The sequence below is a fragment of the Aquila chrysaetos genome, chromosome 5 (genome assembly GCF_900496995.4).
Source record: "Aquila chrysaetos chrysaetos chromosome 5, bAquChr1.4, whole genome shotgun sequence".
NCBI lineage: Eukaryota > Metazoa > Chordata > Aves > Accipitriformes > Accipitridae > Aquila > Aquila chrysaetos.
Window position 1 is genome coordinate 14,148,594 of NC_044008.1, and position 23,444 is coordinate 14,172,037.

The 23,444-nt window shown below is 39.6% G+C and overlaps 1 protein-coding gene across 2 annotated transcripts in view; it reads right to left on the reverse strand.

The window, feature by feature from the left end:
* The window catches only part of RELN (reelin), a 305,081-nt gene that overhangs the window by 32,250 nt on the left and 249,387 nt on the right, over nt 1-23,444 (reverse strand). For both annotated transcript variants that reach the window (XM_030014298.1, XM_030014297.2), the window contains exons 35-46: nt 22,552-22,692; nt 22,279-22,456; nt 20,721-20,805; nt 17,320-17,502; nt 15,684-15,855; nt 15,499-15,601; nt 12,743-12,972; nt 9,768-9,988; nt 8,583-8,730; nt 4,995-5,253; nt 3,480-3,729; nt 877-1,045 (exon numbers count right to left, since the gene is read on the reverse strand). In XM_030014298.1, coding sequence (XP_029870158.1) covers nt 877-1,045; nt 3,480-3,729; nt 4,995-5,253; nt 8,583-8,730; nt 9,768-9,988; nt 12,743-12,972; nt 15,499-15,601; nt 15,684-15,855; nt 17,320-17,502; nt 20,721-20,805; nt 22,279-22,456; nt 22,552-22,692 — 2,139 coding nt within the window. The remainder of the gene's footprint in view (nt 1-876; nt 1,046-3,479; nt 3,730-4,994; nt 5,254-8,582; nt 8,731-9,767; nt 9,989-12,742; nt 12,973-15,498; nt 15,602-15,683; nt 15,856-17,319; nt 17,503-20,720; nt 20,806-22,278; nt 22,457-22,551; nt 22,693-23,444) is intronic.

A 23,444-nucleotide genomic window follows, 5' to 3' on the forward strand; every position in this document is an offset into this window, starting at 1 on the left:
CGCTCAGCAACAGGAGCAAAGCTGTAGAGTCAAGTTCTGAGAGCCTAATGTCCACGCTACCTGTGTTTGTAGGGCTTTAATTTGGGCTAGCTCTACGCTGGCTTTATCAGGTATGACTGCATGGAGAACAGTCACAGCTATCACTGCAAAACAGCACATCAAGAAGGATGCAAACTGGAAGGCTGAACTACCCAGTTGTCCCTAGATGGATCTTTTTGACAAACAAAACAAAAATCCAGCAGTTTTCAGGGCACTGGAGGGAACAGCATGGCAGCACTCTCAATAGCACTGTCAGTCCCAAACAGCTCCTTTCACTGCAACCTCCCAACAAATCCCACAATTTTCCTTCCCTCAAAGACAAAAGAATGTAGGAAAAGGAAGAGAAGGTGAAAATGGGGCATGTGTAAAAACAATGACGGAAGCATCAAAGCTGAGAGAGACGCAAAGGATACAAGGAATGCACAGAAAAACAAGAAGCCTGGAAAGTGCTAGATTTAAAACACCAGCTCATAGCCAACAACACCAAGCACAGGGTGCAGTGGGGATTCAGCCAGTCCAATTAGCTACCAAAACAACCAGAATTTAGTGAGGCTGATGATAACATGAGATTCTTTAAAAAGTTCCCTCATCCCTCCCCAGGACAAGACAGACAAGAATTTCCTATCTTTAAATAACTAAGAAAAGTAAATGCACGTAGTAGCTTTGCAATTTTTATGCAAAGCAGGATGGGGCTTCATTTATTTATACTTACTTGTTGCTATATACGTGGACCAAACAAAAATGGCAAGGTACAATTATTTTAACACTGTAATGTATCATGCCTCAATACACAGTTATGCATTTAGATTTATTCTGCAGAAAACCAGAGGGAGATACCTAGTATAGGGAGGCAGAGGCAAAGTAACCCGGGTCCATTTGTTGAAAGTGTCCGAAATGAGAATCCTCTGGAGATGGTACTTGTTGCATTCCACATTAGTGGGAAGACAATCTCTCAAAATCGGGTGCCAGGTCAGCCCAAGGTCCACTGAATATTCCAGTTCAATAGCTAAGGGTGGAAATATGGTTAGTTACTTAATTTAGAGACTTACATCCATAGGTCTACAATAAACTGGTAACCCCAGAGAGCATTAGTCCCAAGTCTATGCTGACAAAATAACCACTCAAAACTTTTCAAACCCTTTTGTCAGTAGCACAAAGCTACCCCCTTCGGTGGCAGTGCTGGATATGTTACATGTTGCTGAGCAGGTATAGCTCACAAGAAGGCTGCAGTACCCCTCCGCATCCACCAAACTCAAGGGACTGCAGGTGCAAAGACAAAGTCATCTGTCAAGTTGCCAGGGTTAAGTCAAGCCAATTTCTGTAGCTGCAGTGTGCAAGACAGTGATGTGACAGCATCATGACCAGCAACTTTTTTTGTTTTTCAGGCTGAAGGATGAGATTCAGCTGGATGTAATTGTTGTGTAAGGCAGAACAACACTCAAATTAAAACTTTTGGCTCTGTCACAAGATGGTTTACTCACTCTTCCATCCCCCTCCAGATCAGCTCATTTCATTATCCAGCATAAACAATTTTAAATTGAGTTTGTTAGTCAGTGAGCTTTTTTTCATTCAAACACAGTCTAGCCATATTGAACTAATGTATTAATTTCTCAGCAAAAATCAGCAATTTCATTGTTTTGATGTTTACAGCTTATAAACTTTTATTATGAAAAATGAAGGTTAGTCAAGCTCACTAAGTACTTCAAGTTAAACTTTTATACAGCCATTAAAAAGTAAATAATAATAGGCACAGAACTGTAACTTGAAGTAAATGTTCCAGCTGCCAGGCATTCTGGCTGTGTAAAACATGGAGCGTGGTTGCACTGACAGGGGTGATAAATCTGCTATCTTTTTAGATTACTACAGACCCATTTCTTCTACCCTCATGCACAGAGAATGACCCTTAATCACCCAATCAGTCCTACCTGATGTCTACGCACAGAAGACAGTGCTATAGAAATACAAGGAGAAGTGGTTACAAACAAGGGTAAGTGAGTTTTTAGTGTTAAATCTCTGTCACCAAAATGAAATGCTTTGCTCATCATGACTGGAAGCATGATTAGGTAGTGTCCTGCCTAATTTAATGCTAAGTTAAGATAATGGTAAGTTTAGTAGACAAAGAAACAAAAAAAGAATGACCTGTTTCTTTGCTAGTATATAGCTAAGCTGCCAAAACACCTTTAAACTTAGCAGAGAAGACCTTAGGATGCCGCAGTCTTTTTAATAACAAAAGGAAAAAAATATTGTTAAGCATGTGAATAAGATATCTCAGTTACTTCCACTGGCTTCAGAACAGCAAAATCAGAGAAGCCACTCTGGGACTTCATGTAAAATCTTCTTCCATTTTGTCGTGGTTTAACCCCAGCCAGCAACTAAGCTCCACACAGCTGCTCACTCACTCCCCCCCACCCAGTGGGATGGGGGAGAGAATCAGGGAAAAAAAAGTAAAACTTGTGGGTTGAGATAAGAACAGGACACATTTTTATGCAGAATTCTAGAGAATATTCAGCAGCTCAGTGAATTAACACATGCTACATGCTGCAACAGATTGTATTCTCCTCCTCATAAAAAAAAATCTATACCCCAAACCCCTATGCTAAAAGAATGTAATTTAAGATGTACAAACAAGCATTCAAAAGCTAGGAAGACTTATTTCTTGTGCATCTTAAAATTCACATAATGAACCAATTTTTAATTTCTGTGTGATACATATTGAGTGCAGAGCATGTTTTTGTTTATATGTGTATATGTGTATGTGTGTATATATACATATACACATATAAAAGCATGCTCTGCACTGAATACACATCATATGGGAAAAAAGGAAGCTAGGTAATTAAAAATTGCATCATTATGTGTATATGTATATATACACATATATGTGCATATATTTATGCATGCATTTATACATGCATACATACATACATATATACACGTTTATTATTTCATATGGATGATACAAATTTTTGCAGTTGATGCTGACTTAGTGTGTGCCAGATATATGCTGATATAAATGATTTCTTAGTTATACAGGTGCAAGTGAGGTCTGAACTGAGACTTACTTCACGAAAAATGCAAAACCACAAAGCAAGAAACATATCCTGAAAACACGCAGCTGCTTGTTATTAGAACCACAAGATCACCCCAAGCAGTGGATACCATATACTGGTAAATGGATTTGAGTAAGAAAGACAGCTGTTAGTTTTTTCTTAAATGAACTGAATCGCAACTTAAGTGCTCAGAGGGAATAATGTACTTTAGTTTATCTTAGACTTCAGACCCCTAGAATAAAAAAGATGGTATTACAATTCCTAACAGAAACATGCAGCTTGCTTTTGTTTCTCAGTTCTCATTATGATGAATAATGGAACCAGAAAACAAGTGAACTTTCCTGTACAGGAGAGGAAGGGGAAGGGCAGGAATTACTACGAAGTGATTACCATAACAGGAGTCTGTGACAGAGCAGGATGCTGCAAAATCTATTTGCAAGAAAGAGTCTTCGTTGACAACAATGTCAGTGGTGACGACATAGCGGGTGCTAGCTTTCTCAATGAACACTAGAGCATCCCCAGTAGAGCCACAGACTGGCATCTTTGTTCCACCAGGATGGAGTAGCCACTTTCTACTATCCAGTGTGGTGAAATCATCTTCTAATACTGTATTGCCAGAGATGTTTCCTCCAATAAGAATCTGAAATATTAGGAAAGGAATTGTTATTGAAAAGAAAAAAATGTCTAGAAGTCTTCACAAATATACACGTGACATAGCATCCTGGAGGAGGAAGAGATTTACCGATCTATACATATATATTCTGCTGGTCCAAAATAGACAAATTTACTTTGTAAAGAGTTTAGGTTATGAGGAAGGGGAATATATTTTTCCTATAAAGGTGTCCTAAGGAGATCAGCTCAGCTATACAAATCTAAAGTTTAGGGAGGTGAACTCCATCCTGGATGAAGTAAAACTGCTCACAAAAATAAATGTTGGTAGGCGCAAAGTGATTACACTGTCTTTTTTCCTACTGACTGTTCAGCTCTACTATAATCTGGTGCACTACTATCAGATTGCATCTGCTGATAGAACTGGGGAAGTAGGCTCTGTTTTGCCATTGACTGTAAGACGTCAGCATTTTACTATTCATCAGCAAGCAAGGTAGAATTAATCTTCATTTGTTACTCTGAATTCAGTTTCTGATTGTTCTGAACTAATATAACTACATTCAATGAAGATCATAGGAATGAAAGAATGAGGATTTTTTGATTTTTAAATGCAGGGATGGGAAGTAAAATTTTGTAACCACGTCATTAAACATGGCTGGGAGTTCAGTTTCTGGCTTTCTCCTAAGGACCTGAACTATTTCCTTTAAAAAAACATTCATAAATATTGAAGCAAGTTGAACTTGGAGAGCCCAATAACACGACTTAGAGAGCAATCACTTTAGTGGGGTTTCTTGAAATTTATACCAAGTCATACAAAGCAACACAATAATCTTTATAGAAGCAAATCCCAAATATGAAACAAAACCTTGTTTTCAAATTTAGAAGATGGATATAGATTGACATTTTTCTATATTTTTTTTCTATTACATTCTACCAAGCCAATTACATATTTGGATAGATTTTAAATGAAGTTTTTTGAAGTTTAAACTCAGACTTGCATGTTGCATGGTAAGGCCTTCTGCAATGTGAACCTGAGGCTCTACCCATGTATAAAAGACTTCCCTAGCTCCAAAATGGGAGTTCAGTACCCTGCATGGAAGGGTGCTTTAAAAACACAAGATTAGCAAACAGTAATTGTGCTCTATTATTTTGCTAGATTACTATAATTCTGGAATATCTTTATACAAAGCATTCTTGCTTGACCCAGTGAAATGACATACACAAACAAACGGGAAATATTAAGACTGAAAACAGCCTAAAGTTGTATTAAAAAAAACAACCCAGAGGTTTCCTTACCTGGTCGATTACCCAGGGACTGTAGAAATGCCCGTTCTCGGATGGCTGCCACCAGCGAAGCCGAGTGGAGCTGGAACGGGCCTTCAAGGGAATTTCCAGGGCAATGTATCGTCCCACGTTGCTGGAGTTACTGAAGAGGAACTCCTGGAGAAGGCTCCACGTGAGGCCCCCGTTGAGTGAATACTGCAGCAGCACAGGCTGGCTCCTGGGGTCTGGCACCCCCTTGCCACATCCCAGTCTCATGAAGAACTGCACAAATCTAACAGAGGGAACAATTACTGGAAAGATTTATTTTCTGCAACATCCTAGATAACCAACTAGAGAGACTTGGAGTTTGTCTATTGACTAGCCCCGTGATTTCCTGCTGTAAGAGTCAGCTTTAGGAGATCTTATGATTTCCTTTTTAAGGCCTCCAGAATAGAAGTAGACAGACAGGTGGGATGACAAAAATTAATTTTGTCTGTGTGGTAGTTTGCCAGGCAGAAGAGGCTGAACGAAGCTGGTCATTTATGTTTTGAGCTTTTGTCTGCACAGCAGGTGGTATTGCAAATATCAGAAACGTAATTCTGGGTGAAATATTTATCTTGTAGCCCACGAGTACAGATTTTAGTGGCAGAAAAGCAATGGTGCCCTAAGTAGATCATAATTTGCTATGAATTTGCTGAAATGCTTAAATTCAAAATAAGCATCCTGGTTTTCCATTGGCATAAACTAGAGAAAATCTGGACAGGAGAACAAAGCACGTTTCATTTTCAGGGATCATTTTGTCCATTTAGTCAGCCTGGGAAATTTGTCTAAATCACATCGCTTAAATGTGCTGGCTTCCCTGAAGCCAGCCCAAGGCACCCAGGGACACCAGTGCTTTCATCCCCTATTTAATTGGCTTCTCCAAAGCAGCACAATAGACTCGTATCAAACTGCGAAATTCTTCCCATTAGCTGATGCTCATAAATAGCTCTACTATGCACTTGGAGTGGAAGGAACTGCTGCTGTAATGATATTTACCTATTGGACTCGCAGGGATATTACAAGTATTAATTCATGTTTGCACAGCTTTTGCACAGCTTTAGAGTGTTGTATCTGTTCTAATTATTATTGCATTAGTGCTGCCTGGCTCACTGTTAAATGAAACGGTGCAAAAGAAGTTTTATATCAAAAGTCTTGCTCTGGTTTGATCTGCAGGTAGATCCGCTGGGAGTGGAGGCTGCAGAGGTGCTGGGCAGACAAAGCTTCAATAAAACACCAGACCCGCAAGTCAATTAATTCTAGTCCTCGCTGTGACTCATGGTTTCTCTTGCTACTGTATATAACTTCCTTCGCTATAGATTATATCCACCTCCACATCCCAGACATAACATATTGCTTGTGCTGTAAAGGAGCACTGGGGACCTTCATGGATCAACATATCAACTGTAATGGCTTGGATTCACTGCTGGCAAGTCTTTGTGCCTCCTCAGATTTACTCTGACATTCACCACATAATTCAAAGGAAATAAACCCAGGTGACCTTGTCTCTGTAGAATCTGCTCTCTGTGGATTGCTATTCTTTTATCTGAATTTTTACTACTATAATAATAACCCACTCAAATACAGGTAACATAACGTCTAGCAGATTAAAAAGTTAGTAATTTTAAATATCTCGCTTCTCATCCCACAGATATTTTGCAAAGGTTCTGCCTGTTTTGAAATGGAAAAGCAAAGTTTTTTTGTAGATCTAGTGACACTAAAATGTGTGGATATTCTTCTAGTAATTCAGAATTGAAAAGGATTTGATCAGGCGTGATACCTAAAATATGCTGTCCCTACTGATATTTCATGCTGTGCAGCTTCAGCTACTGGCAATACCATGATGGTGATGCACTGTCCCCTGTGTTAAATTCTTTAAAATGTAGATGTCATGGGAGGGGACAGTGCATTGCAGAGTCCACTCGCAATCCCCGGGTGCTGAGCGGGGCTTGCAGCACCAACAGCACTGTTTGCCTGTGTACTTCAGGGGTTCTCCTTGGAAGAAAAGGGGAGGTTTTAATGTGACTACTGAGTCTAGTACCCTTTAAAAGATCCATTAGAAACGCTGGTTCTCATAATTCCTGACATAAATTGAAACGTCTCCCCAGATCTGTTGTGCTTTGCAGGTGGCCAATAGAGTCAGCCTGGAAATTAAGAAAATCCCACTGCAATTACTTTAGGTTGCTAAAGAGCAGCCCCCAGCAACGCCGCTGCCGTCTGCCTTGCTGTTCAGAAGAGAGCATACAGTTATTTGTTAATAACTGTTACTTTTCATCAGCCTATACAAGAAATTAAACGTACTGCCTTGTTTTCCTTTTACTAAGACAGAAGTCATTTATGTCCATATAACACCTTGAGGTCAATATATGCAAATCCAGCTACAGACTATCACGGAGAAGAGATAAATGACAGTTCTTTGAACATGAGCAGTAAGAAAAACATGTCATTTAGACTAATGGAGCAACTTACAAGATCTCTTGTATCTTTTGTTAAACAACCTTTTAATTTCAGAATGGTATAGGAAATCAAATTAGTGCAGAGAATTGATGTTTGTGTTTACCAAGTTCTGAAAAAAGTTTGCTGTAAGGAATCTTACAAATTCAGTACAGGGATCTTTAATATTACACCTCACTGAGGGTTAGCTAATTGCTGATCTAAAAAATATAATGGTTAGAAATTAGGTCGACCGGCCATGAGGCTCTGCAATTAAACTATTATTTAAAGCTTCAGTGTTAATGAAGACAAGCCAAAAAGAGATGAAGTGCCTATTAAAGTGTTTCCCACAGAACATTAGAGAAGATTAGGGTGTTTACAAGAGATCAGTAGAGAAAAGTCCCAGAGAAAATGCAATCTCTCTGAAATAATAATATAAGGATATAAGCTAAGATACTGAATAAATTAGAAAATTATGCCTATTTGTTAGCATGCATGCAATTAGAATGTGGTTTAATTTGTATTAGTGTAAATTTTTTTAATGCGGCTTGCTTAGCATGTCTCACTCATCAGATATCTCCTCTGCAGTCTGTAATGATACAACAGAATCTCTAAATACACTAAAAATATTTGTTTTTCAATTGCTGTGCTCAGTGTAGCTGATGGCAGCTTGCTGGGAATTTCGCAGTGAATTATTGGAAAGAAATGTGCACAATAAGAAGAAAGTAAGCTTCAGAAATGAAAGAATTATGAGATGATGAATGTGAGAATTACACTGGCAGCAGATACTCCTGTTTCAGCAATGGTTCATAATACAACAAACTGTAAGACAAGCAGAGCATGTGACATGCAATTTATTTCTCATGTTATGCATTTAAGAAATAAAAACTTGCATAAACTACTGAAGGTGTGGCATCAGATCCTGGAGTTCTTATTCAAGGAAAAAAGTAGCATTTAAATGGTTAATCCCATTAAAGTTCAAGTTAAATTTAATTTAAAATGGTAACAGTGGTTAAAATGGAATATTTGCTAGAGTAAGGACCACAGAATATATCAGCTTGCCTTTACCACAGAAGTACCACATATGTATTATTCTTCAGTATATTATTTCTTCAGTGAAATCCTGAAAGAACTTTGAAATTGTGTTACCTTGCTTGTGACAAATCTAGGTCTCGAGTCATCAGCATACGTAAGCCTTCTTCATTAAAGAAAAGGTTGTTTCCTCCAGACATGATACCGCATTTCCTTGATGGCTTTCCACCACTTACAAGCAGGAATCTATCCGACTCCAGCTGACCTGAATACACAGTAAATACATATTTATGATTTACTCTGAAGGGGTCCTACTGCAAGAGTACTATTTCCAGAGGAGGAGAGCTACATTAAACATCACATGCAGAGTGAACAAATATGCAGTGTTTCCGATGCAATGTTTTCTAGAAAACTGCCATGAATCAAAATAAAATAAACAAAATAAACACAGAAGTATGAAGTTTGGGTCATAGTCTCCAGTTATTCACAGGATTTTCTACTTTTCTTCATTTTTTTTAAAGATAACAACAAAGTACCCAGGTCTGTAAAAGAAACTTTGAGTGCCATGTGGTAGCATGCAAGCAAGGGCTGGCAAAATTGAAAATTAACAGCAGCACCTATGAAGGGCTGAGTTTGGTTTACAGGTGCTGCTTTATTCAAAACATGCTCTTCTTGCCATGCTTGCTAGCGGGGGAAACCTCAAGGTGGTTTTAGAGTTGTGTGTGTGGATGCTGTATGTACCTAGGCACGCATGAGGCTTTGAGTTCCCTCCTGGCACTGCTCGCTTGGGGTCTGCTGTGCCTGCCAAGCGGTGGCCCTCACCACTGAGACACATGGTCTGCTCTGAAATGATGTTTGCCGTATTAAGGCCACTTAGATTTCCCTTGTAGTGAGAAACCACACAACCTTAAAGCCCTCCGTTGTTTGCCTCGCTTGCATGCATTCTTTCTGCACTGAAGTAAAACTACCATCAAACTGCCATTTTCTTCTAAAATTATTTTCTACATGCAGTTTCAGGAAATTCTGTTTTGGTGAAGATTTTGTATTCCAGCATTAACAACTTCACAAAGAGTCAAACGCTCCAAATCAGACAACTGATAGCCATCAGACATTCACAAACCATGCTTGAGAATGACATCTAAACTACTTGGTTTATGTAAATACCTCCACAGCATAAATTACATTCAGAAGCATGCAGCAGTGAGGAAGACTTTGCTGTTTTATCCCCTGAGTGCTGGGTTCCACTAAGACAGGCAGAATTCAGACCCCCCCCCCCCCCCCCCCCCCCCCGTAAAGAGATACCTTCAAAATCATCCTTAAGGAAGTCAGAGTTCTTGGTACTTATTTTGCAGGTTGGCCCAGAGTACCCGGGGTCACAGATGCACTTTGTGCCATTGATACAGCTGCCGTGCCCATTGCACATCTCCTCGCACTGCGGGCCGATGTACACGTTGTCAATGGCCCAAGTCACTGGCTGGGATCCAGCAGGGTAAAATCCTTGGTACCATCTGAACCTTGCCAACCTGAAAAAGGCATAAAGTGTACTTACTTTAAATAACAGTTCCATCTTTTTTGTATTCCATATATACACCAAACTATGCATATATATAGTATTCTTTCTGTTGGAACTGGCTTGGTAAATAGCTATACCTAATTCCTTCAGTACTTCATGCATCTTTATGTTGACATTTAACCCAAGTACGGACAGAAATAAAAATAACATTATTCAAATGTTATTCAAATATACCAAAACTGAATGATGGACTTGAAAATGGGATTTGAAATCTAACCACTCTTCTCTTCATCGTTCATGGGAAGGATGAATGGCCATCATCTGATGGATTTCCTTCTGCTTTGGCGTACAGTGTCTGGGTCAGACTGGGCTACTTTCACCCTCTCCTGGAGAGTGAAATCCTACTTCGTGCTGCCACCCTGCCCCCAGGGAGAACACCTGTGGAGCTGGGGTGGTAGGATCTCACCCTCAATTATGCAGAAAGAAGACATGATCTGCCATGTCACCAGGTATTCAGCTTGCTTTCAGGCGGCTTAATCTTAAATCAGACTGATATTGCAAGTTGTTAATTTAAACTATATTTTCCTTTGGGTGCTGTCCTGTCATTTTTAATTCACCTCCTAAGTGCTACTCTCATCAGTGCTGCATATAAAGAGGAACTGACTGGGGAAGGAGGGAAAACAAATTGAAATGGGGAAAAACACTTGAGAGACTAATTTTATTCCCAATTGAGAAAACATTTTAAAGGAGGAAGGAAACCAGAAGAGTGAGAAGGGAAAAGCACTTAATTGCCTTGCATGTTTAATGTGTCTTGTTAGAGATATCTAAGTGCAGCAGGTGAATCAATAGCACTGGTAGCTGATGAGTTTTTTTGGTCTTGATTTGCTAAAAAGGAATTTTTGTGAGGGGATTCAGGTGATAAGGGATAGCTGATGGGTGGGGATACTACTAAGAGTTTTGAGAAAGATACCCGAGAACCAGAGTCCTGCTGGAAGTCAAAAACATTTTAGTGCACCCTGAGGTGAAGGACACAAGTGTGAGGCTGGAGGTGTTGTAAGCTCCTCTTCACAGGAGATCTCTGCCCCAGGGGCTGGATTCATCCCACCCCTGAGGCACGTTAGGTCCTTCTCTCAGGCTCCCTCCCGGCAAGGCTTAAGCGTGACTTGTGTCTGAAGCAGAGAGTGAAATACCGGTCTTGCTGAGGTCAGTAGGGGTTTCTTCACTGGCTCAACAGGCTCTGGGCTTTTCCTTCAGGACATAAATGGACTACTAAGTTACAGCTGTCTGCTGAGAACATATGTTAATTTCCAAAATAACATATGTAGTGGAAATAACTGAAAATGTCTTCATCTTCATTTAAATACAATCACTTGACACTTTGGGGAACAAAAGGCTGGGTTGTTTTTATAATTACACAAGGACTCAGGTTTGGAGTTTTTTTTCTTGTTATTCCAGTGGATTCTGGTGGAGAAAATCCCCCTTCAGCCCTCTGGCCCAAGAATTTCATGGCACCGAATGCTCTATGGAAGCTGCTCTGTGTTGCTGGGTTTGGCTGGCTATCAGCAATTGGCTTCTGGCCTTGCATGTTGGGCAAGGAATAGGAGGGAAGGCAGGTGAACAGGACAGAAACACTCAGGAACAGAGGACTAAAAATACCTGGAAGGCTTAACTGAGTTAGGAGTCTTCACAGTCAAAATTTTCATTTGGAGGGATGCATTGGTAGTTGGGTAAAGGGTCAAATGAAATTCTTTTGGGCAAAACCAGAAGGACAAATGAGCTGCTGCAAGAGATGGTTACCTATTCCATGCTTGAACCGTTAACTGTCATAAACCAGAAAATTCACGTTTAAAATTTAAACATTTTCTTAAATTATTAAAGATCCAGGCTTCCCAAACTTGGTTCTCATCTCTTATATAGGTCTTTTGATATTTTCAGAGGCACATATAGGGCCACTTATTTAGTAGAGGGCCCATTGCATGCAGTAGTTTCATACTCAGTCTCATAGTTGCATAGCTCATTTTCATTCATACATGCTACAGTTTCATCCTTAATGATGTGATGTTTTACAAAAACTGAGTTGATGCTAGAAGACAGTTTTCCCTGAAAAAGTAAACAGTACTGTTTTGTACTTTGAAAAGTTACATATTATTATGCCTGCTAGCACATACTGTTTTTCTATGCTATGTATCTTTTATCTTCCAATCTGGTTTGTTCCACAAACTTCAAGTTTCTGAGTGACTGCAGCAGTTAATTTCTCAGAATCAGAGAATTTTACAGCTACAAGAAACCTTGAGTATTTAGATCAGTCCATTTCCTTACATTGAAGTAGAATCAAGTTTATACTAGCTCACATTTTACTGCATTTTCTAATGGATCTCCAGTGTCATGCAAGAATATCCTTGATGAATTCAAATGGCTAATGCACTGCAGTAAAGAACATTCAAAGCACTTTAAGGACAGTCAGTTCTGGATTAATTTTACCAGGCAACACACTTTCATAAAAATGTCACCAATTAGATATATGGATAAATAGGAAATTATCTGTGGTTATTCTGCGTTAGTGTTAGGCCCAGCATATTTTTGGGAATCACCTGAACACTAACGAACATTCGGGACAAAAAGCAGAGAAAAATTGGTCATCTGGTCTGCTCTAGTGCCACAGTTCTTATGCACCACTCTTGCGCTGGGAGAACATTTTGGTTGGAAAATAGAAATAAAAACAAACCAACAAGCAGCTGGGCAGGAATAGGAGCTGGACACTTACCCACAGAGGTGCAGTTTTCCAAAGTGAATGACCTCCCTTCTCCAGCCCTGGGTGGTGCCTGCGTAGTAAGTGCTACTTGGGTGATGCTCAGTGGAGCACAGGGAGCTGAGGTGGCTGCTGCTGCTGTAGCACAAGGGGAGCAGCAGGTGCCAGGTTGCCCCCAGATCTCGTGAGAACTCCAGCTTTACTGGGTCAGCAGAGGAGCTATCAGTGGTGCAGCCAATATTGATCTGGAGGCCAAGACATGAAATGCAGAGAATGACATAGGGCAGGCTGTGGGACTCCTAATCACTCCTCGTCTTAGTCAGCCTCCCCCATTTGGTATGGCATTTATTTAGCCCAGGAAAATGGTGATTTGGGAACTCATTTAACAACTGGGGTGATGCACTCAGAACATGAACATGAACTCTTGCACATTGCCCTACCAGTACATGGGCATACCGCACTCTGGCTTATCATAAAATGAATGTAATATGAAATCCCCAACTACTTCTACTAAGAGAAAACCATAAAGTTAATTAGACAAAATCCCAAAGGAGAGTTGCTAACATTGCTGGAGCAAATGCATGAGCTCTTGCAGTCCGCTGGCAGGTACTGAAGTAATCACAGCACCAAAAAAATGTGCATTTTTAAAACCAGAAATATTAAACCAAAATGTGCAAACATAAACTTTTTATTAATTGCTGAGTTGCACTGTGGTCCTCTTTTATGTTACACTTCCCCCAAAAACCCCCTTATGCCACAGGTTGTGTGCTGTATCACTTCAATATGCTCATCAGCTTTCATACTCTCTACCCATTTGCTCATGTATAGCAGCAAAGCCCTAGGAGACAGCATTAAAAGAGTATCATAGCTGGATTGGATTTAGATTCAATGTCACACCAAAACATAGTTTGGCAGGGTCAAACTTCTCATGGTGTTCTTACAAGTTTCCTGATGTAGAGAACAGTAGAAAAGGCGGAAAACTTACATGCACAACCATTCTACTACCAAAGAAAATATAAAATGATGTTCTGTACAGAATCTGAGACCTCTTAAGACATATTTTCTGCATGCACCCAGTGCAAATTAGTCTGCTTTTCTTTCACACTGATATTAAGATGTTCTTTTAGTTTCAAATTGCTTATATAAAAGAAGAAGAATTAGTTCCCTTACAGGGTGACTCTGTTATATAAAATAAGATGTACTATACTTACCATGCAATAAATAAAAACCCATTGCTGATGTAATACAAAGCCTGTACTAGAACTATGAAACGTTTTGGGTTTTTTACGTATCTTTGTAGTGGAAAATAAGTGTCTTTCTAACATGCTGCTCTGTAATGAAAATCTATTTATTTCTAAAACCCAGTAATACTTAGAACTGTGCATGAATGTTGAAAACGTATCCTACATCAAATTTCCTTCATCACTGCTCAGCGCACATGCATCCCATCAACCTACATTTGACTAGAAGGGTTGTCTACTCATCTGGAAGCTTAGAGAAATGCTTGACCCAATATAGGTTTTGACTCTTGAGACATAGAGAGAAACTCTACTGCATTATGCATAACTTCTTCATTTATACCAATGTCCTCAAAAACGTGAGCTGAAAACAATGTTTTTACCACATATGGGAGTAAGAATGTAGATTTTATGAGGTTAATGCTCTGAAGACTTATGAATGTCTTAAAGTGACCTCAAACATTTTTGTTCTACAGGCTGTAATCTATATTTTAAAACAGAAAATGGTTTGCATTCAATAATTTATAAATTAGTTGCATGACCAACTGAAGCGTGCATGAGTACACAGCTAAACCTAGTTTTCTTGGAAAACCCTTAGTATAATTTTAGTAATTGTTTATAAACCGGTATCATTTGCTGTTTAACGCTACAGCATGCTACATCTTTGTTAAAAGCAGCCTGGTAATTGTGGCACGGCAATTTACATGAAAGATTCTTTTACAATTTCTCAATTACAATATAATGACCCCTCTAAACTAATACATACTAGGCTAAATGGTTACTCCCTTCAGTAGCTGCCCTAGCCAATGCACAGTTTAGATTTTAGGATAAACCAGAAACACAGTTTAATTTAGACTATGTGTTGTCATTGGGGTACCCGTTTCCACTGACTATATGAGAAGCAAAAAAAATATGCTCCTTATTCATGAGGTTTAGATAACTCCCTAAGGTGGGATGAATTCAGGCCATCATGGCCAAAGAACAGCTTCCTCTAGGGTGTCTATGAAAGCATGGGTAGAAGCAAAAGGAAAGCAGAACCTTGGCGCTCTGAGAAAGTACAACAGTGAAGTTAAGCCAGCAGGTAGGAAAAATTAATTTCTAGTGTCACAGATGAAGTCGTAGCTTTCCACTGGGTCAGCTCATGGAAATGCTGCACATTTAGCCTGAGCAGGCTGTGAAGTGGCAATATGGACCCTCATTATATTTTGCTCATCATCTTGTCTGCCAGTGGTGACTCTCCAACTCGTAGGACATGGACTTTAATGCTATCCGTGCAAGTATATAGGCATGGACAAAGTAGTAATTTAGGCAAGAGAGTAGAAGACTTTGAGACAGAAATTTCCCTTATCTGTGTATTAAAAGCTTCATGATACACCTACATGAGGGAAAGTAATATCAAAGCAATTACAGGGGAGATTAGACAGGCTTCTCTACTTGGCAATCCTAACAGCTCAGCAAATACACCAAAGAGCAGAACCTGAAAGAACAGAACTCTCCAAGCAAAAGGCAAAATAACTTTCTGAGGACAAGTACCTCAAATTGGATTATAGTGTTTTCATTTACACTCAGGTCCCTTGTTGTAATGGAGTGTTCTCCAACTTCATTTGAAACAAATACCATAGCCGAATCTTCTTCCCTGTAAAAAAAGGAAAGGAGTACTTTAGACTCAGTTTATTACACAGTCACTTCTTTCTAATTTATTGCTGAGAGATGCTTACGGAGCTCCTTTAGATGAATATGGGCAATAAAGCCCAATGTTTCCACCAGGATAGAAAAACCAGTTGTCCTCTTTGGGACCAAAGTCAAATGTATCCAAAAGGATCATGGGATTCTTTAGGTTATTTCCATCAATAATGAAGTCATCAATAATCCAGATTTCTTCTTTTTTGCCTACAAAGAAAAGCGGAACATTCCTATTAAGACCTAATACGACTATTATTAGAGAGAAGAACAGTAGCCAGTATTTATGGATTACATGGAGAAAAGGGTGCTAAAAGCGTGGCTTCACTATTTTCATTTTCCATGAAAATGGAAATGGAAGATATAAAATTTTCTTTTTCCATGAAAATAGTCCCCATACTGGTCTGCAGCCTGACCCTACAGAATTAACTTTTATTCCTCTAAAATTTATAGAATTCACAGCAAACTGAAGAGTGAAAAACCTGTGTTGAACAATTATCTTCTGTTAAAATCACATTTACTTTGAAACGGTAGCATCAATGTCTTCTTTAATTAAGAATCGTCTAAATGAGAAGTTGCTGTACAGCTCAAGCAGCCTGAAAGGATGATTTCATTCTACACCTTTTTCCTTGCACTCAGCAGCCTGTGTTTACCTGGCAAGAGCTCTTCAAGAGAGAAGGCAACTCTGAGTGACCTTCTCTCCAATGGATTATGAACTCAAATATGTTGGAAAACTGGTGATTTCAAACTGGAAAGGAAGGATTAGATTGCCAGATCTTTTGTGTAACTGTTTTTTTCATCTATCTAAAAGCCTTTGTGTTGATCGGAGAAAGTTAAAAGGCTTCTTTTAAATAAAATTACTACTTAAGGATAACGTCTGCAAGAAAAGTTTAGTTAAATGTATTAGGCAGGACCCACCAGAAGAATGAACTGGAACTGGATTCTTAGGACTGGATTTCAATTTAATTTTTTGTTAGAGGTGAGCTAGGCATTTGCCTGCATGGAATAAATTGTTGCTGTATCACTCTGTCTAAATGATTGCTGGAATTCTTTAGAGCCCTTAATGTCAGCTCCTGCTAAGAGATGTGCTCAAAGTAACTGAGAGCAGAGGAGAGCTTTCTTCAGCTGGCACATCTTCTGTAATCAGGAGGAATGAGCTGCGTTCCTCTTGTGGTTTTCTACAGTCCTTTACAATTTAATCAAAAGATTAACTGCTCACTACATACTCTTTCTAAATGGGTTTTTAATGCCTAGTTAATTCTGAGCAAGGTAGGCCCAGTTCCCATTTACACTTGGGACACTTTTGTATAATTGGAGCATTCTAATGGGGCCTCAGTGTAAACGAGAATCAGATCCATTAAAAATAATGAGAAGAACCTGAGTGAAGTTAACTTTATTGGTGTTGCTTGATCTCCCAGTCCCTCCAGGACCAAAGCTGATAGTCCTCTGCACACAGTCAAGGGGTATTAAGTTAAGGTACTTTCACTTTAAACCATACAGCGGCTTTACAAAAACAGTAAACATAATCCTGCGATAATTTTAATTGAAGGAGTTCAAATAAAAGAAAACATGATTTAAGAGTGTCTATTATTGTTGAGTTCAAAAATCTAGCCTCCTACAGATGCTTAGCTATGCAAGTGTGGACCTGGAGTCCCATGGGTTTCTCTTCCTTACCGTTGTTGTAGGGTTGCCAGAGCCTGAACCGCGTTGCATTGCTTTGGGCTGCATAGGGCAGAGGAACATTAATAAAGAGGACATCTGTAGTCTGCGTGAAGTAAAACTCATCTATCAGGTGCCAAGTGATGCCACCGTTGACAGAATATTGCAGCAGGATGGAATGAGACCTCTCAGGGGTGCCTGGAGCAGAGAGCACATGCATTTACATTCATTATAATCTGGTTTTAAAAAGCACTAGCTCAAAAACACTTCTTCAAGTGTAAATACAATTAGGTTACTCTGACACCTATTACAGAGTATGGGCTTCCTTTAACAACAACTTAAGCTGTTGAGACATTACATGTGTATTGTACATATATGTGTTCCTGTGCTTTCCCTTGCTTGAGTGTCTGCAAAATGCTAATAAATTAGGGGCTAAATTTACATTGCTGTTCATTACATGTACAGTCACTGTCCTCGTTTTGGCTGATAGAGTTAATTTTCTTTCTAGTAGCTGATACAGTGTTATGTTTTGGATTCAGTATGAGAAGAATGTTGATAACACACTGATGTTTTCAGTTGTTGTTAAGTAGTGTTTAGCCTAAGTCCAGGATTTTTCAGCTTCTCATGCCCAGCCAGCAAGAAGGCTGGAGGGGCACAAGAAGTTGGGAAGGGACATAGCCAGGACAGCTGACCCAAACTGGCCAAAGGGATATTCCATACCATGTGACATCATGCCCAGTATATAAACTGGGGGGAGTTGGCTGGGGGGGGGCGGATCGCTGCTCGGGAACTAACTGGGTATCAGTCAGCGAGTGGTGAGCAATTGCATTGTGCATCACTTGGTTTGAGTGTTCCGATTCTTTTATTATTATTATTATTATTATTATTATTATTATTATTATTATTATTATTATTTTTCTTCCTTTCTGTCCTATTAAACTGTCTTTATCTCAACCCACGAGTTTTACTTTTTTCCGATTCTCTCCCCCATCCCGCTGGGTGGGGGGGGAGTGAGTGAGCGGCTGCGTGGTGCTTAGTTGCTGGCTGGGGTTAAACCATGACAGTCACAGTTAATTACTTAGATGAGAAGCTATCTCAGTGTTATAATTTTTTAGATTAGAACAAACCAGCTCCTTCTACCACAGACATTTTTCAGTAATTCAATATTTATTTGTTTGTTTTTCCGAGGTACCAGGCATTATCATCACCTTCTGCAGCACCCACAGATAAAAGACACAGTCCTTATCCTCACAAATTTATAGTCTATGGCTCCAACTGCAGACACTGATATGAGCACATTCATGCCCAGAAATCATATAATTGATGGAAAGCGCTGAGGATCTTTATTAGCATGTTTTAACAACAACAAAAAAGCAATATTCTGAGCTAGGCCTAAAAATCAGTGCTAGAACTGAGAGTAAAATTTGCATTTTCTGACTACCAATTCCTCCTTTTTCTACTTAAAGCTTTAAAGAGTCAATAAAGGCTGTTTACAGCCCTAGCTATTAACACATGCTGATTAAAGACCAGCACTCGCACTTGATGCTGGTTACCTTGCACAAGGTCCATTCCCAGTGTATGTTTGGTCCATGCCTGACTTGCTGACTAGGAACATCAGCATCTGGGTGACGGTATCTCTGAGCTGAGTTCTCACTCAGACAAATTTACACTCTCTACTCCCTTCGTAGTGGCACAGTGATGGCACGTCCCCAAAAACTCAGTCCGAGGGCAGGAACTAGCAGCAGAAAAGGACTAAGGGACAGTTTCTTCATCCCTGCCTCACTATGCATTACTGTGCAAGTTTCTCCCATGTTCTGTTCTTACATTAACCAGATTCGCTGAAGCCAAAGTGCCTGATGTGCACACTCCCCCTCCACTCTGCTCCAGCGCAAGGTCTCCAACCACTGCACGTGGAACAGAGCAGGGAGGAGATATTTGCAGTCAGGAGCTGATTTTGGCTTATCTGTGGCAATTAACAGTAAACAACACACTGCTTTTAATGCTTACAGCTAGAGATGTGCCCAGCTGTATTGATGTGCATCCAACATCAGGGAGCTTGTTGGGACTAAGTCCTGGATCCAGGCCTAGGGCTAGCAAGCCATATATATTTAATGAGAAAAGATTTGTCCTGGAGTTTCACTGCTTTACCTCTTGTGGGTCAAGTGTCAAAACCCAGCCTTGAGCCTTTGGCTATTCCTGCCTTTCAGAATGATGTTTTTACTCATCATATTTTTTAATATTTTGGCAAGGATCATATGTAGAAATATTTTCAAGGCGTAGTTCTGTAAAAGAAGTCTTCACAAAGATTGTGCTTTTAAACATGAAATATTGGGCATGTTATTGTTTTGGGGCATGTTATGTTTCTGGCTGTTACTGTTTTCTTTCTTTTCCATAAGTACTTAAACAATAGTAATAAATAGCCAAATATATATGATTAAATGCCTATTAAAGAGCTACATTTTTACCTGCCCATACAGAGATTTGGCTAAGATATTTATTTAGGAAGAAAGAGGTGGTTCAAAACTATTTTCATGCTGTCCTTTGGCAAATGGCAAGTCAGTTAGGGTCCAGTTCCAGAGTGCTGAGCTTCCCGCAGAAGCTATGAACGTCTTCCACCTTCCACCAAAGGGAGAGGAGTTTTTGCATGTTGAGGGTTCAGACTGGAAGTGATGGTTCTACAAGCAATGCTGGGAAAAACTTCTGAAATTGCCTGGTAGTGACTCAAACCCTCAACCAGGTTATTGGGTCTCCACTATGTCACTTCTGACTTGGATAAAATTATTTTGCAAAGCCAGAGATGGCAGGACTTGGAGCAGGGTAGAGACTGAATCATTGGCTTGAAAATACTTGTACTAGAGAAACTATCTCAAGCTTGTTAAACCAACATGTAAACTTGGCTTGCAAAGCCTATTCTTCATACACAATTAAATAGAATTATGGAGTTCTAGTCATTTCTAAGATACCTACTAGGAAGTCAAATGGTAAGAGCTTTTAATGCAGTGGACTGAAGCTTGAAAATGAAAAACCCTGTAGTTCACTATCAGTCCCTTAAGTAATCTACTATAGGCCCCATTTTATGACTTAAAAAACTGATAAATTCATGTTTTTCCCAACATACTGCAAAATCTCTAAAAAATCTTGAGCTATTTTGTTTCTCTTCTGTTCAAAGTCTGTACTAGCTGTGCTGGTTTTGACACCACCACAGTTTACTTTTTTCTTAGGAACTGCACAGACGGCCATGTAGGCTGGTAGCAAGGTAGGGATGATGTAGAATCCTAAACAAATTCCGACATTATCTACCATAAACTGATGAACATGTACACTGACGCTGAAAATGTAAATCCATATTCTTTTCTGTGATGCTAGTATGTATGAATAAAGCTAGAGAAGTGATAGGAAATCAAGAGTGATCTTACCTTTGGCAATAAATTTAAATGAAAATTGGATGTACACGGTATTAGTGCAATCTAGATCTCTTGAAACAAGCATTCTCAGTCCTTCCTGCAAATACAGAATATATAGTGTGAATCTCAGTTCCCACTATTAAAGATGCTCTGCAGCTTACTATTGTCTGGACGTTGTCTGTTACTGACTGCCGGTGGCAGCGAGAGAGGTAGTTCTCTGTTCCACACCTTCTCCCAGGCAGAAAATGAGGACAGTGATAGCCTTGGCAAAGTGAGCCGTAGTAATGGAAAGGGCTAGATATAAGTATGTGTCACCACCAGAGGCACAGCTACGTGATCAAGTACAGACACAGGCACAGCTCATTCAGTTCATGCTCTGAACCACTGGGATGTGAGCTGATCTGCAAGCGCTGACTTACTCAGACATTGAGTCCAAGCTAGTATACTAATTTTTTGGGCAAATTGTATAGTAGCCAAGGACCCTAATTTCCAGGCAGGAAGGCTCCTCTCTAGGAGCTCTTTTCCGTGCCTCAAAAAATATTTTGTAAAAATATCCTCTTCTGGGGCAACCTCTTGACTTAGAGCAGTAAGGAAAGGGAGCAGACAGGAAACCTCATTGTGACCCCTAAGGTCCTGTCCATCTCTACAGATGAGCTCAGTGTTGTGTGGATCCTGGGGCCAGAGCCGGTCCCTGTTCTGCAGAGATCTGGCAAACCACCTCTCAGAGCTTCCCTCTTTCTCAGACCCATTCCCCCAGGGGAACAACCTGCAGGAACAACCAATTCAAGTTTTAGACAATTCGCATCCTGTGATTTGTGATTTAAATGATCTAAAGAGTTGCACTGGAACCAAGGTTTTGCAAAGAAATATTTCTAAAGAATTCATTTCTACACCAAACATTATTAAACTTTGCATTTTTGGGGCACCTGAATTCACAGTGTCAAATGAAGACTCATGTGTGAGCTTAAAATTTGTGTGCTTATGTGAACAAAAGTCTTTCTATTATGTGTTTTGTTGAAGAACTGAGAAGTTCAGAAAATATGATATTTCCTGGCCTTTTTTAACCTGTAATTAACAAAAAAATTCTTAAAGAGCTAGAAAACTTCAAAACGATAGAATTAAGTAAAACACAGGCTAACTACATAAACACTGATTACATAGACTACAGTGCTGACTAATTTGTATTATTCAAAATACTCAAAAGCCATTCAGGGGATTTCAAGACACAAACCCAGTTGATTGTAATGTGTACCATATTTCCAAATCACTCACTTGGCCTCAGGAATCTCAGCCGCAGAGTTTCATTCTTTTCCTTTGGTGGTTAAGGAGGAATTTATACCACAAATGAAAGTAATAGCCAACAAACAGATGAAGCCCATTTGTTCATAAGAAACAACTGTGACAAACATGGTGCATATTTAGGGCAGGAAAAGACAAGAAAAATGAAAATGTCAAATTCTAGCCTAAAGACTTTGACATAAACGTATGGGGGGGAAACAACAAAAAATTTACGTTCTGTTTTTAACTCTACTGGGTTTTATTCATTTTTTCAGTGTAAGTAATCTCTGACCCCTTTAAAAATGAGAGCTGTTCCAGACTTGATGGTGTCACCATTCAGGTTTCCCCTCTCAGCACCGTAGACCTCAGGCCAAAGGTCTGGATGCAAGTTACCATTGAAATCATCCTTCAGGACAGACGGCAGAGGAATGACAGGGACACAGTACGGACCACCAAAGCCTCTGTCACACCTAACAACAAATTGGGAGGAAAAGGTGTTATCCATCTGGCCTAGATAAAACACAACATCCTTTCTATGAAGCAGGTTAAGCAGGTTGCTACTTACACACAATGACCTGCATCACAGATGCCATGGCCTGAGCACATCCAGGGGCACCCTGTAGCCAGGACCACATTATCAATAGCCCAAGAATCAACACCAGAAGCATAGTTGTACTGAATCCATCTGAACCGTGTTCTGGGAGAGCTAGAAAAAAACAGAGTGAATGTATTTCAGGCTTCAAAATGTCTGCTCCACAAAGTGCTAAATAATAAAGAAAATGCCATAGACTTTAGGAGAAGAAAAGCATACTAATAAGCATGACTCCCTGTATTTGGAAAAGATTAATATTCCAGTTGAAACTGGAAGTTTCAATTTCTCAGCTTAGTGTTTAGGCAAAATTCCAGCAGACTCTAAAGGAAGGTGCCCAAAGTGAAAACCAAGAAAGTCAACATTGCTGCAACTCTTGCTGGTCAGCAAAGTGGTTGAGCAGAAACTATTAGCTACATTAGCATTCCACAGCTCCATGTGTTGCTAGCAGAGTTAAAACAATATAATTGCTTCAATAAAGTAAGAAGTAATGAAAGTTCTTTTTTACTAAGTGTTGTGTAAAGAAAAAACAATTACATATTTTCATATATATAACAACATTATATATGTACAAACATGCACATGCATACACACTGCTGTGATTGTTGACTGCCTTGTCAGATGAGGAAAGTATTTTGGGAACAAAAGTCTATCAAAATCCTATGGGTTAAATAATCTTGCATTTGTTCAGGCAGGAAATGTGCTGTGGACAACGCACAGAGAATTGCCCTCAGACTTTGACAGGATCAGGTTATCATCATATTTGTGAAGAAGATTCTTTGGAAGAAGATGTGTGGTCCTCTGGAGCAAACTATGGAATTAGAAACTAAGATGTGAACCCCAGTCCCAGTTCATTTACTGTGTGCCCA